Source organism: Elephantulus edwardii, unplaced genomic scaffold, assembly GCF_000299155.1.
Source record: "Elephantulus edwardii isolate Elephantulus edwardi_28Jun2011 unplaced genomic scaffold, EleEdw1.0 scaffold00236, whole genome shotgun sequence".
NCBI classification, from domain to species: domain Eukaryota; kingdom Metazoa; phylum Chordata; class Mammalia; order Macroscelidea; family Macroscelididae; genus Elephantulus; species Elephantulus edwardii.
This window is the reverse complement of record NW_006399986.1, coordinates 3,204,326-3,217,570: the sequence shown is the minus strand read 5'-3', so window position 1 is coordinate 3,217,570 and position 13,245 is coordinate 3,204,326. Positions and strand designations below refer to the sequence as shown.

Sequence of the window (13,245 nt, the reverse complement as noted above, 5' to 3'; positions counted from 1 at the left end):
GGCGTCCGCGCTGTCGGGCAGCGAGCGGGACAGCCGCCGGCGGGGCGCCGTGCCCCCGTCCATCCAGGACCTCACGGACCATGACCTCTTCGCCATCAAGCGGACCATCACGGTGGGCCGGCCCGACAAGTCCGACCACCGGGGCCCCTCGCCGGCGCCCGCGGCGTCGCCCAAGCGCGAGGTGCTGTACGACTCGGAGGGACTGAGCGGCGACGAGCGCGGCGGCAAGAGCAGCGACAAGGACCGGCGCCGGGCGGGGGCCGCCGCCTCGTCCTCCCGCGACAAGGGCTCCCGCAGGAAGGCCCTGGACGGGGGCGAGCGGGACCGGGACAGGTCCTCCAAGAAGGCCCGCGCCTCCAAGGACTTGGTCCCGTCCTCGGGGCCCCCGTCCAAGCCGGCGCTCAGCAGCGGCTCGGGCTCGTCGTCGTCGTCGTCGTCCTGCTCCTCCCGGAAGGTGAAGCTGCAGTCCAAGGTGGCCGTGCTCATCCGCGAGGGCGTGAGCAGCACCACCCCGGCCAAGGAGGCCGCGTCCACCAGCCTGGGCTCCATCGGCGTCAAGTTCAGCCGGGACCGCGAGAGCCGCTCCCCCTTCCTCAAGCCCGACGAGCGGGCCCCCACCGAGGTGGCCAAGGCCGTGGCGGGCAGCACCAAGGCCAAGAAGACCAAGGTCAAGACCAAGGCCGGGGCCAAGAAAGCCAAGGGGACCAAGGGGAAGACCAAGCCATCCAAGACCCGCAAGAAGGTGCGGAGCGGAGGGAGCGCCGGGGGTGGCGGCCCCGTGACGCTGAAGAAGTCCAAGGCGGACAGCTGCAGCCAGGCCGCGGGGACCAAGGGTGCCGAGGAGACGTCCTGGTCCGGAGAGGAGCGCGCAGCCAAGGTGCCCAGCACCCCGCCCCCCAAGACGGCCCCCCCGGCCCCCACGCTCACCCCGGACTCCCAGACCGTGGACAGCAGCTGCAAGACGCCCGAGGTCTCCTTCCTGCCTGAAGAGGCCAGCGAGGAGGCCGGGGTTCCAGATGGGGCTGAGGAAGAGGAGGAGGAGGAGGAGGAAGAGGAGGAGGAGGAGGAAGAACAGCAGCCTGCCACCACCACGGCCACCAGCACAGCCGCGGCTGCCCCCAGCGCCGCCCCGAGTGCGGGCTCCACCGCTGGCGACTCCGGGACCGAGGATGGGCCGGCCACCCGCGTCCCCCAGCTGCCCACGCTGCCCCCGCCCATGCCTTGGAACCTGCCGGCCGGTGTAGACTGCACCACGAGCGGGGTCCTGGCCCGTGAGTGTCGCCGGGAGCTGGGGGGACAGGGAGGGCCCGTCTCGAGGGATCCCAGGTGTCTGCAGGAGAGCGTAGCCGGTGGGGTAAGGCTGTGGCCGGCCCAGAATGTGGGGTGGCAGGAGGGCAGAGCAGACCGCTTAGGAGGTAGTATTCCTGGCTGGACCCCCGAGGTGAGGAGAGAGGCCCGGGTCCAGGGCCTGGGTCCAGGGCTCAGGAGACGGGCTCTCACTCCGGCCACCACCTGGTCGGTCACCTAGGGACTCCCCCGTACCTCTCAGACTCGCACCACCAAGTGCCAAGAACGTGCTGGGTGGGTGGAGGGCCACTTGGAGCCAGGGCTGCCCGTCCTGTCCAGAGATCTGGGAGGGGTGATGGGTGGCGGGCAGCAGGGGAGCGCCCCCACTTCCTCCTGTGTCAGCTCGCATCCCGCTCCTTTCGTCCCCCTGCACCGGCAGTGACCGCACTTCTCTTCAAGATGGAGGAAGCCAACTTGGCCAGTCGAGCCAAGGCTCAGGAGCTAATCCAGGCCACCAACCAGGTGGGCTCCCCTGGGGAGGAGTCCCTGCAGCCCCTTCTTGTCCCCGGCCTCGGGCCGTGAGAGGAGCCACACAGCTCCCAGCAAGCCTTGGGGCAAGGTATCCATCACTAGAGGAGCCTGTGGCCCCGGGGCTGCTGGGCAGTCAGGGTGGGTGGGGCCCACATCCCCGGCCACCGCTGACTCACCTCTCCCATCTCTTCCCATAGCTCCTCAGCCACAGGAAGCCCCCTTCGGGTCTGGGGGTGACCCCAGCTCCTGTACCCACCTCTCTGGGCTTGCCCCCTGGTCCTTCCAGCTACCTGCTCCCCGGCAGCCTCCCCCTGGGGGGCTGCGGCTCCACGCCACCCACCCCCACGGGGCTGGCTGCTGCATGTGACAAGAGGGAGGGCAGCAGCAGCTCCGAGGGACGAGGGGACACTGACAAGGTGAGCGGGGCTGGGACAGGGTCAGCGTCGACAGCCAGGGGCTGTCGTGACAGGGTGAGGACAGAGACAGATGTTGGCCATGGTCAAGTGGAACCTGCAGTATCCAGCTGACAGGGCCTCTGAAACCGCTGTGAAGCTGGGAGGAACGGGAGCCCCACAGCCGGGGAGGAGAGCAGGGGGTGGAAAAGGGAACCCTCTCTGTCGCATTGTTTATGTGTGTCTGCAGATGCACCTCCTTAAAGAATCTCTGTGGCCTCGAGTCAGTCCCTGGGACCCCAACTCTGTCCTCAATGTCTGAGGCAAGTGAGGGCATGACCCTCCATAGCTTGTGTCTCTGGTGGGATTTCCCTCCCCAGAGCCTGCAGGTGTCCTGACAGGACAGCCCGACAGTGAAGGGCTGGTCAGGTCTGGACGTGGCCCTAAGGGCTGTTAGCCATAGGACTGGGGCTGCCTCAGGCCTTAGTTTATTTGTTCCCATCTGGCCCCAGCCTTGGAGCAGTAGGGTCAAGACACCTTCTCAGGGCGGCCACACTCCCAGGGACAGTACGTGATGGCTTGACAGTACGTGTCCCTTGACTTCCTACTTTCGCCGAGCTTGATTCTGACGCAGGGAGGGAACTGGAAGTTGTACCCAAAGGACCCTTCTCGAGAGGCTCTGCTTTGTCCCTTTTCCTGTCCACACTCTGTCTCTTTGGCTGCCACTAAATAGTACAGTTCCCTGAGCCCAGCCAGTCCCTGGTCCTCCATGTGCCGTCTCGCTCAGCCCAGGTCATGAGGAATTCGCCACGGTCCCTGCCCCTCGTCCTGCCATCTACTTGGTGGCCAAAGCTGGACGTTGTCACTCCCTGTGGGACAGCCTGGCAGCAGGTCCTAGCTGTCCCCTACCTGTGCTCCGTACCAGGCAAAACCTGTGTCAGGAGATTGAGGGTCACAGTCACGGTCAGGCCCAGAGGAGGCCCAGTGACATGCGCAGACCTGGCCTGTGGTCAGGTGACTGCAGCAAGACGGCAACAGGCCAGACGTTAATCAGGACTTCCACCTCCTGCCCTGTCACTTGCCAAGGAGGTCGGGGTTCTGCAGGTCTCCAGTGACCCTCTGTGTCTTCTCTCCCTCCTCTTCCTCCCCAACAGTATCTGAAGAAGCTGCACACTCAGGAGCGGGCGGTGGAGGAGGTGAAGCTGGCCATCAAGCCGTACTACCAGAAGAAGGACATCACCAAGGAGGAGTACAAGGACATCCTGCGGAAGGCTGTCCACAAGGTGGGTTCAGGGTGCAGTGGGGGTGGCTCACTGGTGTCAGGGCTTCCATCGTGGGGACGTTGGCTGAGACTTTGGGAACCTACTTCCATCCCAGTCCCAAGTGGAGCTCTGGGTGGAGGGCCTCACAGGGTGGTGGTGACCCCAGCTGCCCCCTTGCCACCCAGATCTGCCACAGCAAAAGTGGGGAGATCAACCCGGTGAAGGTGAGCAACCTGGTGCGGGCCTACGTCCAGCGCTACCGCTACTTCCGCAAGCATGGCCGCAAGCCTGGAGACCCTCCTGGCCCCCCGCGGCCACCCAAGGAGCCGGGACCCCCTGACAAGGGCGGCCCAGGCCTTCCCCTGCCCCCCCTCTGAAGCCCCAGCATCCGACACCTCACCTCAAAAACCTGGACATATTTATGGCTTCACCTCCCCACCTCCCCCCTCCTGTCAGTGGGATGACGGGGGAGGGCCGCCGAGGGACGAGGAGAGCCCCCCACCCTGCCCATCGTCCTGCCTCAGGCCTGTCCCTGTTGCCCACCTTCCGTTCATGCCCCCTGCCCTGGATTTCATTAAAGATTTCATGAATTATTACCCTAAGCCACCCGTTGCCCCTTTTTCTTAATGCGCATGTGGGTTTGGGGCACTCCCAGTCCTTGAGGTCCACAGTCAGGAGTCTGGGTTCTGTGGAGCTACAGGTCCTGCTCAGTGTCCGTTTCCCCGTCTCTGAGATGGGCACGGAGTTCTGACTCACGCGACCCCACAGGACCGCAGGAGGGCCCAAACCGCGGGGTTTCCAAAGCTGTAATCTTTACAGAAGCGGACTGCCTCACTTCCCCCCAGGGGCGGCTGGTAGCTTGGAACTGCTGACCTTTGGCTTAGCCAAGCACTTGGCCTCCAGTGCCCACAGGGCTCCTCCCCAGGTCATCCTGAGGGCACGTGTGACAGTGGCTACGGCAGCACAGATGGAGGGGGTGCTGGGGCTTCGCGGAGCCAGGTGCCGGCTGCTGCTCAGAATTAACTCAGGAAGTGAGGCACAGTGCGACCAGGCGGCCTAATTAGTCAGGCAGGATGTGCTTAGGCCCCCGTAAGTGAAAGGCTGGCATGGGGGTGTCCCTGGGCTCCCCGTGCAGAGAGAACTCTGCTCTCTGAACATTCTCTCCATCCCAGAAAGGGTGCCGCGCCCTAAAAAGATCTGGAAACGGACCTTACTTCATTCCGGCTACCTTGAATTTCCAGCCTCAGGGTCCACCCAGTCACCCCGTGCAGTGACATGCCCGGGGTGGTCAGAGTTGGCCTGGGGACATCACCCATCAGACCACAGGCAGCAACTGTACCAACAACCAGTTTATTGGTCAGGGTGGGACAAGGGCCTCCACGCGCGAGGCTCAGTAGTTCAGAGACCCCTCGACCAGGTAATCCATGTCCTCCACCAGGTCCTGCAGGTAGGCCTTGTACTGGTCCGAGGTGAGGGTGAGGGGGACGCTGTTGGAGATGTGCAGGTCCACCGTCTCCAGTGAGGAGGCGCCCCCCACCCGGGCCATGTCCAGCAGGGCCCTGAGGCACGTGGGAACCACCTGCAGGGGTGGGCGGGGGGAGAAACCCCAAGTTAAGGAAAACCGCGGGCCTCAGCCCCTTCACCTCCAGCATCTGAACAGACTACAGTTCCCAGCTGGCTCCGTGTAGCCCATGGTGCCTAATTCAACTCGGAGGTTCTGAGTTGTCGTTTTCCCAACTTGACCAGGAGGGAGATGCCAAAGATGGTTTCTAGATTAGAAATTTCCAGAAATCCCCAGGGCAAAGAACTTGTGGTTGGGTGGGCTCCTGTGAGCTGGTTTTGTTACCCGGTTTTGAGAGCTCAAAGCCCAGACAAACCTTGGGACGAGGTGTTGGTGGGTGACAGGACTCTAGGAATGTGAGGTTTGCTGAGGGGCTTCTGCGAGATGTAGTGCCAAGGGGGGGCTCTGTCTCTCTTGCCAGCCTCCCTCCCCGCTTGGCCCCAGGGTGCAGGTACCTTGACCATCAGCAGCCTCTTGGTCCACGGCTCATCCTGTGGCCACGGCTGCCCGATGCAGAACCAGAGAGTGTAGCGGGGTGAGTGTCTGCTTCCTTCGATGAAGGCTATCAGATCTGGGGGGTCCAGGAGCTGGTCAGGGATGGGAAGGGGGCCCCCTTCCCCACCTCCTTAAGAACCTAAGCAGTTTCCCCACCTCTTTCCCAAACAAGGCTCACTGTGGTTCTGCCCACGATGCAGCGACTGGTTCCCATGGTTCTCATACATTAGACGTGCCCCCCTTCCCCCAGCCGTCAGGGCTCTGAGCATTCGTTCAGAACAAGTGCAGAGGGGAGCCATCCATTCCCTGTCGGGCATTTAGGGATCCTAGGTAGGGGTCAATTCTGGGACACAGGACAGAGGAGAACAGCCCTGGGGCTCAGAGGTTGTGATGGAAACAGCCCAGCCACGTCATTTCCTGAAGAGCCAGTGGTGGCTCAAGGGCTTGAGCACTTACACAGCCACCACTTCTCAACTCTAAAGTCCATCCACTGCGTGGAGCCCATTCCGACTCCGTGACCGCCCATCGGATCTCTGAGGCCATCAATCTGCACACAGGAGACTGCCCATCCTCTCGTGGAGCCCAGCGGGATCGAACACCCCGTCTCTCAGCAGTCCAACACGTTACGCTCTATGCCAATTTAAAACTTCATTTGTAACTAGTTAAGATGTCAAATTCCGAAAGTAATTAAAAAATTCTGCCTGTAGTCGCTCATCCGTAAGTGGTCAGTACACAGACGGCTCGCCCATCCTCACGGGACGTTCCGCTGGAGGGCAGTGACTTCAGGGACGGGTGTTTCTCATACCCATGAAGGAGACCAGGCACCTCTGTACGTACACTGAGTCTGCTCGGAGCAGGCAGGCAGCCAAGGGCCAGAGAGAGGCCAGCCTTTGGGCCAGCTGAGTGGACTGCCCTGGTGGACTGCACTCTGAGCTGTTTCTGACTGTGTAACCTGCTCCTTCATCAAGGCTCTGGTAGCCTAGAGGGTAAGGAGTTGCCCTGCTAACGCAAAGGCAGGCAGTTTGAATCTACTAGCTGCTGATCTGAGGGAGAAAGATGGGCTGTCTCCTCCGGTGCAATTTACAGCCTCTGAGAATTCACTGGAAGGTCGCTTCCAACTTGATGGCAAGGAGTTGTTTTGACTTCCCTAGTTGGCAGGGACCTCTCCAGAGTACTGAAGAGCAACAACGTCAGGCTGGAGACTAAGGTGCGCCTGATCTGGGCCATAGTCTTCACAATTGTGTGCTATGCAACAGGGCTGGACAGTGACTAGGGATGATAGAGAATTGATGCCTTTGAGCTGTGGTGCTGGAGAAGAGTGCTGAATATACCATGGACTGATAGAGAAACGAACAAATTCATCCTGGAGAGGGTGAGACCAGGCTGCTCCTTGGAGGCAAGGATTCTGAAGCTTCGTCTGACATACTTTGGACATGTTGTAAGGAGAGACCAGTCCTTGGAGAGAGACATCATGCTTGAGAGGGTGGAGGGACAGCGCAGGAGAGGAAGACCCTCGATGAGATGGATCGATTCAGTGATTGGACTAAAGGAGGCTGGTGCGTCGGAGACAGGTTGGCACAGGACAGAGCAGGGTTTAGCGCTGTTGTACATAGGGTCACTATGAGTCGCAAAGGACTCGACAGCACATAACAACAACAGTGACCCCCATAATAGGGAGTATGGTCTGTTTGTTGTGTCCAGTCCAGAAGAGGAGTGGAGAATCTTGGGATAGTTGCTAGGAGGCTAATCAAAAGGCCGCACTTCTCTAGGGGTTCAAATGAACAATCCCCTCCAGTGCCTCAGAAAACCACCGGAGGCTCTGCTGAGTGGGTTCCGACTGAATGGCAACAGGTACAAGTATGAGTGATGGGAGAGACGCTGGTGGCAGAATGGGCTGAAGGTGGGGGCAAGGACTCAGCCCGGGTCTGTTGATGCTGATTCTCCGGATGTTAGGGGTTAAAGGACGCTCCCCCACCATCTTTTCAGTCAACTCGCACCAGCAGGCGCTCAGTGCATTAGACCCCTGGGGCCCTTGAGCTGGGCTCCCAGCTTTCGCTCACCTGCCACGAAGGGTCCCAGGTTGAACACGATGTCTCCCCTGTCCTTGGGGACCTCGCCGTGCGTGCCACTCGGAAGCTGCTCCTCGCCGGTGACCCAGAACGTGGCGCAGTGCCCAAGCCTCTGAGCCCAGAGTTGCTGCCCTGTCCGCCACAGAGCGAGCCCCCCGCCCAGGGAGCTCAGCACCCGCCTCACGTAGTCCACTGCCACCTTGTCCCTCAGCATCGCCTCGGGGTCAGGCAGCACGATCCGGGGCCCAGGCAGGGTCCCGTCTGCCGTCTCAGAGCCCACCAGCTGCAGGCCCCTTCGGCTGTAGACAGCTTGCTGGAAGACCTGGCGGCCTCGGTAGAAGGCAGTCACTTCAAATTCCCACTCTGAGCAGAGGTGGCGGGCGGGGATGCGGAGAGAGGACAGAGGGTGTGAGCAGGCCTGTGGCCCCCGCTCCAGCCCCTCCCACGCCCCAGCTGGCACCCACCATCCTCAGGGATCAGCAGATGCCTCAGTGGATTTGCCAAGGGGGCTGGGTTTTGGCCGACAGCACAGACTTCTGCAACGGGGTTCGGCATGAAGGGAGGGGGCGGCTGCTCAGGGGCCATGGCCAGGCCTGAGGGTGCTGCCTCTGGGACGGGACCTAAGGCCATGTCATTCAGTAAATCCTCTAGGATGTCTTCCTGGGGGGAGAAGCAGAGTGGACATTTCAGCAGAGGTTTCCAGGACTGACCCTGTGCACGATGTGGGACAGAGGGGAGGCGGACCAAGCCTGGCCCTCAAGGGGCTCCCGTCTGAGCAGGAAAGTCACTGACAGCAAGAGACACGTGTCAGCCCTGACCATGACCCTGCCTCTCGGAGCACGGAAGGTCAGTTAACACATCTCAGAGCTCTGAGGGACACAGGTGTGGGGATCGGCTCCGCTAAAGACAGATCAGCTCAAAGCCACTGCCGTGGGGTGGCTGACTCACAGGGACCCTGCGGAACAGAGCAGGGCTGTGAGTTTGCACCGAAGCTGCGACGTGAACCTGACCTGTTAGCACCCCCAAACTCAGTCCCCTGAGTCACCAGAGCTCCCCCTGAGACATTACAGCCTAGGAACTCCAGACAGCTCTACTCTGTCACATGGGGTGGCTGTGAGCTGGAATCGGTGTCACTGGCACCCAGCTAGGACTGTCCTGGGGGTGGGGGTGGTGACACGCCATCAAGTCAAAACCGACTGTAGATTTTCAGTCTGTAAATCGCATGGGAGGCGACTGCCTTTCTTTTTTTTTATTTTTTTTAAATTGTATTATTATTTTATTAGTGTGTGTGTGTGTGTGTGTGTGTGTGTGTGTGTGTGTGTGTGTACACACACCGTCAAATCCGATCTGACTGGTACAGGAGGAGATTGTCCCTCCTTCTCCAGCAGAGCATCTGGTGGACTTGAACCGTGTACTTCTGGGATTGCAGTGCAGCTTCTTGCCACTAGGCCACCAGAGCTCCCCTAGGAGACTGCCTTTCTGGCTTATACGGAAGGCTGGACCAGGCCCATTGTGGGGGGGGATGGAGTGAAGGCTGGATTCTTACCTGAGTATCCAAAGTACTGCCTTTGTCATTGGGGTCTGGAGAAGGGTCCCAGTCAGGAAAGTCCATGATCCCTTGTCAAAAAAGGACAATGAGTTGTGCAGGGTGCCAGTTCCCCCACATCCCAGTCTTCCCCGCAAAGGCCCGCCCTGCGCACACCTGGAGTCACAAATTCATAGACTTTGTGCGGGTCCACGGGGTCCTTGCTGTTGTCTTGGACTACGTGCAATACATCCTTTCGGTTCAGAGCTGACCGGAAGTTCCTCTTCCATGTAGGTGGGTCTGGTTTATCTTTCTCAGGATTGTAGGCCCCACTGACCTCAGCCCAGGCCTACAGGGAAGCAGAGGGTGCAGGGTTGGGGAGAAGACTCCGATCCTTCCCCTGGAAACCTGACAATGCACTTCCCAGCACTCGTACCTCAGCAAAGCTCTCCTCCCAAACTCTTACGATTCATGTGCCCTTCCAGCTGCCCTCCTGCTTTCAAAAACTTGCCCTCTAATCAGTCAAGAACCTAAGAAGGTTCTTCTGTTGCTGTCGGGTGCCATCAAGTCAGAGCTGACCCTTTGGCGGGTTTTCAGAGGCAGTAAATCGCACAGGAGACTGTCCATTCCTTCTCCCGTGGAACAGCTGGTGGATAGGAACTGGGTGCCTTTGGGATTGCAGTGCAGCTCAGCACTAGCCCACCGGAGTTCCCTTCCTCGGTTCTAATGGGCTTTTAATCTCACCCACCACCTGCCCGTGGGCACTCTATGTAAGCCCCACATCCTTCCTCATGCTCTTAATTCCATACACACACTGTGGTTTTCGTGGCCACTTGCCCAGTTTTGAGACTTTAAGCATCCTTGCTGTTAAGGCTCCAAAACCTCCTCCCAGCAGCCTGAGACCAAGAACCGTCCCTCCCCCAGGACCTCCAGCTTCCTTTCCTGCCCACTCATCTTCAGGGTCCTATGCTTAGAATCTGGGAGTTCCAACTGCCACCATTTCCACCCACCTGTCCTTCACTGATACAGCTCCGTCCAGTTTCACCAGAGAGAGTTCTCCCTTTGGGGAGGCCTGGTGTTTGCATGTTAGTCCCATTTTCTAACTTCTCACACTTATCCTAGTGAGAGGACCAGTTCTTCCAACTCCACCCCTCTTGCTGTAGCCCCTCCCCTCCCGCTACAACCCCGCCCCTCTTTGTTTAGCCCCGCCCCCGCTATAACCCCGCCCCTCTTTGTTTAGTTCCTCCCCTCCCGGTATAACCCCGCCCCTCTTGGTGTAACCCCTCCCCTCCCGCTACGGAACCTCGCCCCTAACAAGCCACAAAGACACGCCCACAGGCTACGAAACACGCCCCTTTCTTATAGCCCCGCCCAGCCAATTACAAAAGCTCGCCTTTCCGTCTAGCTCCGCCCGCTGCTCCCTTACTTCCACTCCCGGGCCCCATTCAGGAGCTCACCCCGCCTCTCCCTTCTAACCAAGCCCATGCCAGCCCTCAAGTAAGCACAGGGACCGCCCCAAACGTACTCACCTGCCCCTCTGACCCTGCTCCCTTGAAATTCTTGGCACCTGAAGCGCCCCTAGACATTCTAGTGTCCAGCCCCAGGTACCTGGAAGATCCTGAAGTCTTCCTGTTTCGCATCCTGTCGTAGATGATGCTTCCAAGGGATGCGGAAGCGTAAGTGTTGCGCATCCAGCCACGCCACGCCCTCTATGTGTCCCTGGTCCAACTGTGAAATGAGCCAGGGCAGAATCCGCGGTTTTGGGGTCCCCATGCTCAGACCTGTGTGCAGAGAAGCAGGAGATTTCTGGGTGCGAGGGGGTCCCCAGCTGGTCTCCAGGGCCGAGGTGCAAACCTCTCAGGAGGCTGCTGGTGCTGTGCAAAGGCAGAGACCTCCTCCTTCCATGGCCCGAAGCAGCCCCCCACTTCACCTAGGTCTCCCTCCCTTCCGTAGCTTCCTGAGTGCGTACTAACGAGCTACCCCCTAACTTCCACCAGGGTAGACCCTTCTCTGGTCCACTGTAAACACTTCCCTCTTCCACTTCCACGGCAGAATTCCACCTTTCTAGTTACCAATATGCCGTTCAGGTCTAGGGGGTCTTCCTCGCCCTCCCACAAGGTCCCTGCTTTACGGCCTAGGAGCAAATTATTTCGCCTGCCGCTCAAGTCCGACTGCATTTTGAGCTCGGATCGGTCCACACACCATGTTAAATCCTCCATCCCTTCTCTGAGCATGCAAACTGCCAGAGCTGCTGACCATTGCCAGAAATGTGGGGATGGTCCCCGGCCTTTTCAGGCAGAGAAAAAGTCATATTTGCACAAAACACTAAAGAACTTGCCTAGGCACAGTCTTCTTAGACCAGAAAGACATCAACACAGAGGCCAGTGCCATTAACTTACGAGTCATTTGTTTCTCACCTTTTGCTGGATCACAGAAACCCCTCCTTGTACGTCTTCTCATATGAGAGTCTAAAATCAGAGGCACTTGATTTGTGTGCAAATGTGTACCGTGGAACTGGGTTCAATCTACAGCAAACCCTACAGCAGGTTTTCAGAAGCAATTATTCACACAGGAGGAGACTGCCCATCTTTCTCCCATGGAACAAATTCAAACCATGTACCTTCAGTTGAGCAGCACAACTTCTTACCACAAAACGACCAGAGCTCCCTGTGAATGTTAGGTGTAGTCACTTTGGCTCGGTGCGTAGCAACCCCACAGACAACAGAAGTAAACCCTTCCCAATCTGTAACATCCTCGCCATCCCTGCTGCACCCAGTAAATATGTCACTGCATCACATTGAGGGTTTTCTTCTCCTGTACGACTTTGCCAAGTATGATGCTCTTCTCCAGGGTCTGGTCCCTCCTGACAATATACCCAAAGATTGTTATACATCAGAGAGCTGGACAATGACTAGAGATGGCAGAAGCAGAATTAATGCCTTTGAGTTGTGGTGCTGGAGAAGAGTATTGAAAATACCATGGACTGCCAGGAGAACAAACAGGTTTGTCCTGGAGAGGGTGAGACCAGGCTGCTCCTTGGAGGCAAGGATTCTGAGACTTCCTACTTTGGGCATGTTGCAAGGAGGGACCAGTCCTTGGAGAAGGATATCATGCTTGGAAAGGTGGAGGGACCGAAAAAGAGATAAAGAGACCATCGATGAGATGGATTGATACAGTGACTGGGGTAATGAGGGTAGATATGTGGAGACAGTCAATTTGGCACAGGATAGAGCAGGTCTCACTATGAATCACAAGCGACTTGACAGCATATAACAAAAACAACACGTGACATGAAGTGTCGCCATTCTCACCTCTAGGGATCAATTTGGTTGCACTACTTCCAAGACACATTTGTTTGTTATTTCATCCGTTCATGGTATATTCAGTACCATTTGCCTACACCACAACACAAATCAACTTGAACTCAACTCTTTGCTGTGGGGCTGGAATAGATTCATAGCTGAACCCTCCAGGAGGCTGTAAATTGCACCAGAAGAGACTGCTCCTTTCCCCCCAAAGGTGTGCTTTAGGGTTGACAGCAAAACTCCTTAGATAGAGGTTGTCATTAAGTGCCACTGAGTCAAGCATGACGCATAGCGACCTTATGAACAAAAGACCTGAACCCTACCTATTCTATAACTATCACCATTTCTCTATGTTCACAGAGTTTCCAGAAGCATGTAGTTTAGAAAGTGGATGCCACTCCTGCTTCCAAACCTGAATCAATCTGGGAGTTCCACCAAACACTGTCCACGATGGGTAAGATTTATGGTGTTTGACACACCTATGATTAGCCACCGGAATTCCCAGTATGGATTACTCTTTGACTCTTCAACAAAAATCCTCACAACTGAGTAATATCATGATAAATGGGGAAAATATTGACATTACCAAGAATTTCATTTTACTTGGATCCACAATCAACCAACACCTGTGAAAAGCAGTAGTCAAGAAATCAAATCGGGAGCCAGGCCTGGAGGAGCCGCGGGAGCAGCTACGGGTGTTCGCGGGTCGCGCAGAGCCAGGCCTGGCAATCGGGGAGTATCACAATGCCGGAGCTGGCGGTGCAGAAGGTGGTCGTCCACCCCCTGGTGCTTCTCAGTGTAGTGGATCACTTCAACCG

The 13,245-nt window shown here is 58.0% G+C and overlaps 2 protein-coding genes across 2 annotated transcripts in view; one reads left to right on the top strand and one right to left on the bottom strand.

Moving 5' to 3' along the window:
• SCAF1 (SR-related CTD-associated factor 1) overlaps positions 1–3,849 on the top strand; it is a 12,086-nt gene extending 8,237 nt beyond the window's left edge. Inside the window, exons 6-10 of the mRNA XM_006898726.1 lie at positions 3–1,271; positions 1,727–1,809; positions 2,016–2,234; positions 3,365–3,493; positions 3,658–3,849. Coding sequence (XP_006898788.1) covers positions 3–1,271; positions 1,727–1,809; positions 2,016–2,234; positions 3,365–3,493; positions 3,658–3,849 — 1,892 coding nt within the window. The remainder of the gene's footprint in view (positions 1–2; positions 1,272–1,726; positions 1,810–2,015; positions 2,235–3,364; positions 3,494–3,657) is intronic.
• Positions 3,850–4,862: 1,013 nt separating this feature from the next.
• On the bottom strand, positions 4,863–10,895 carry IRF3 (interferon regulatory factor 3). The gene is made up of 7 exons (XM_006898725.1): positions 10,731–10,895; positions 9,300–9,471; positions 9,144–9,214; positions 8,062–8,257; positions 7,589–7,960; positions 5,489–5,604; positions 4,863–5,051 (listed from the first exon to the last, which is right to left on the bottom strand). Exons 1-7 carry the CDS (start codon positions 10,893–10,895, stop codon positions 4,863–4,865), a joined length of 1,281 nt encoding a protein of 426 aa, XP_006898787.1.
• Positions 10,896–13,245: the final 2,350 nt, after the last annotated feature.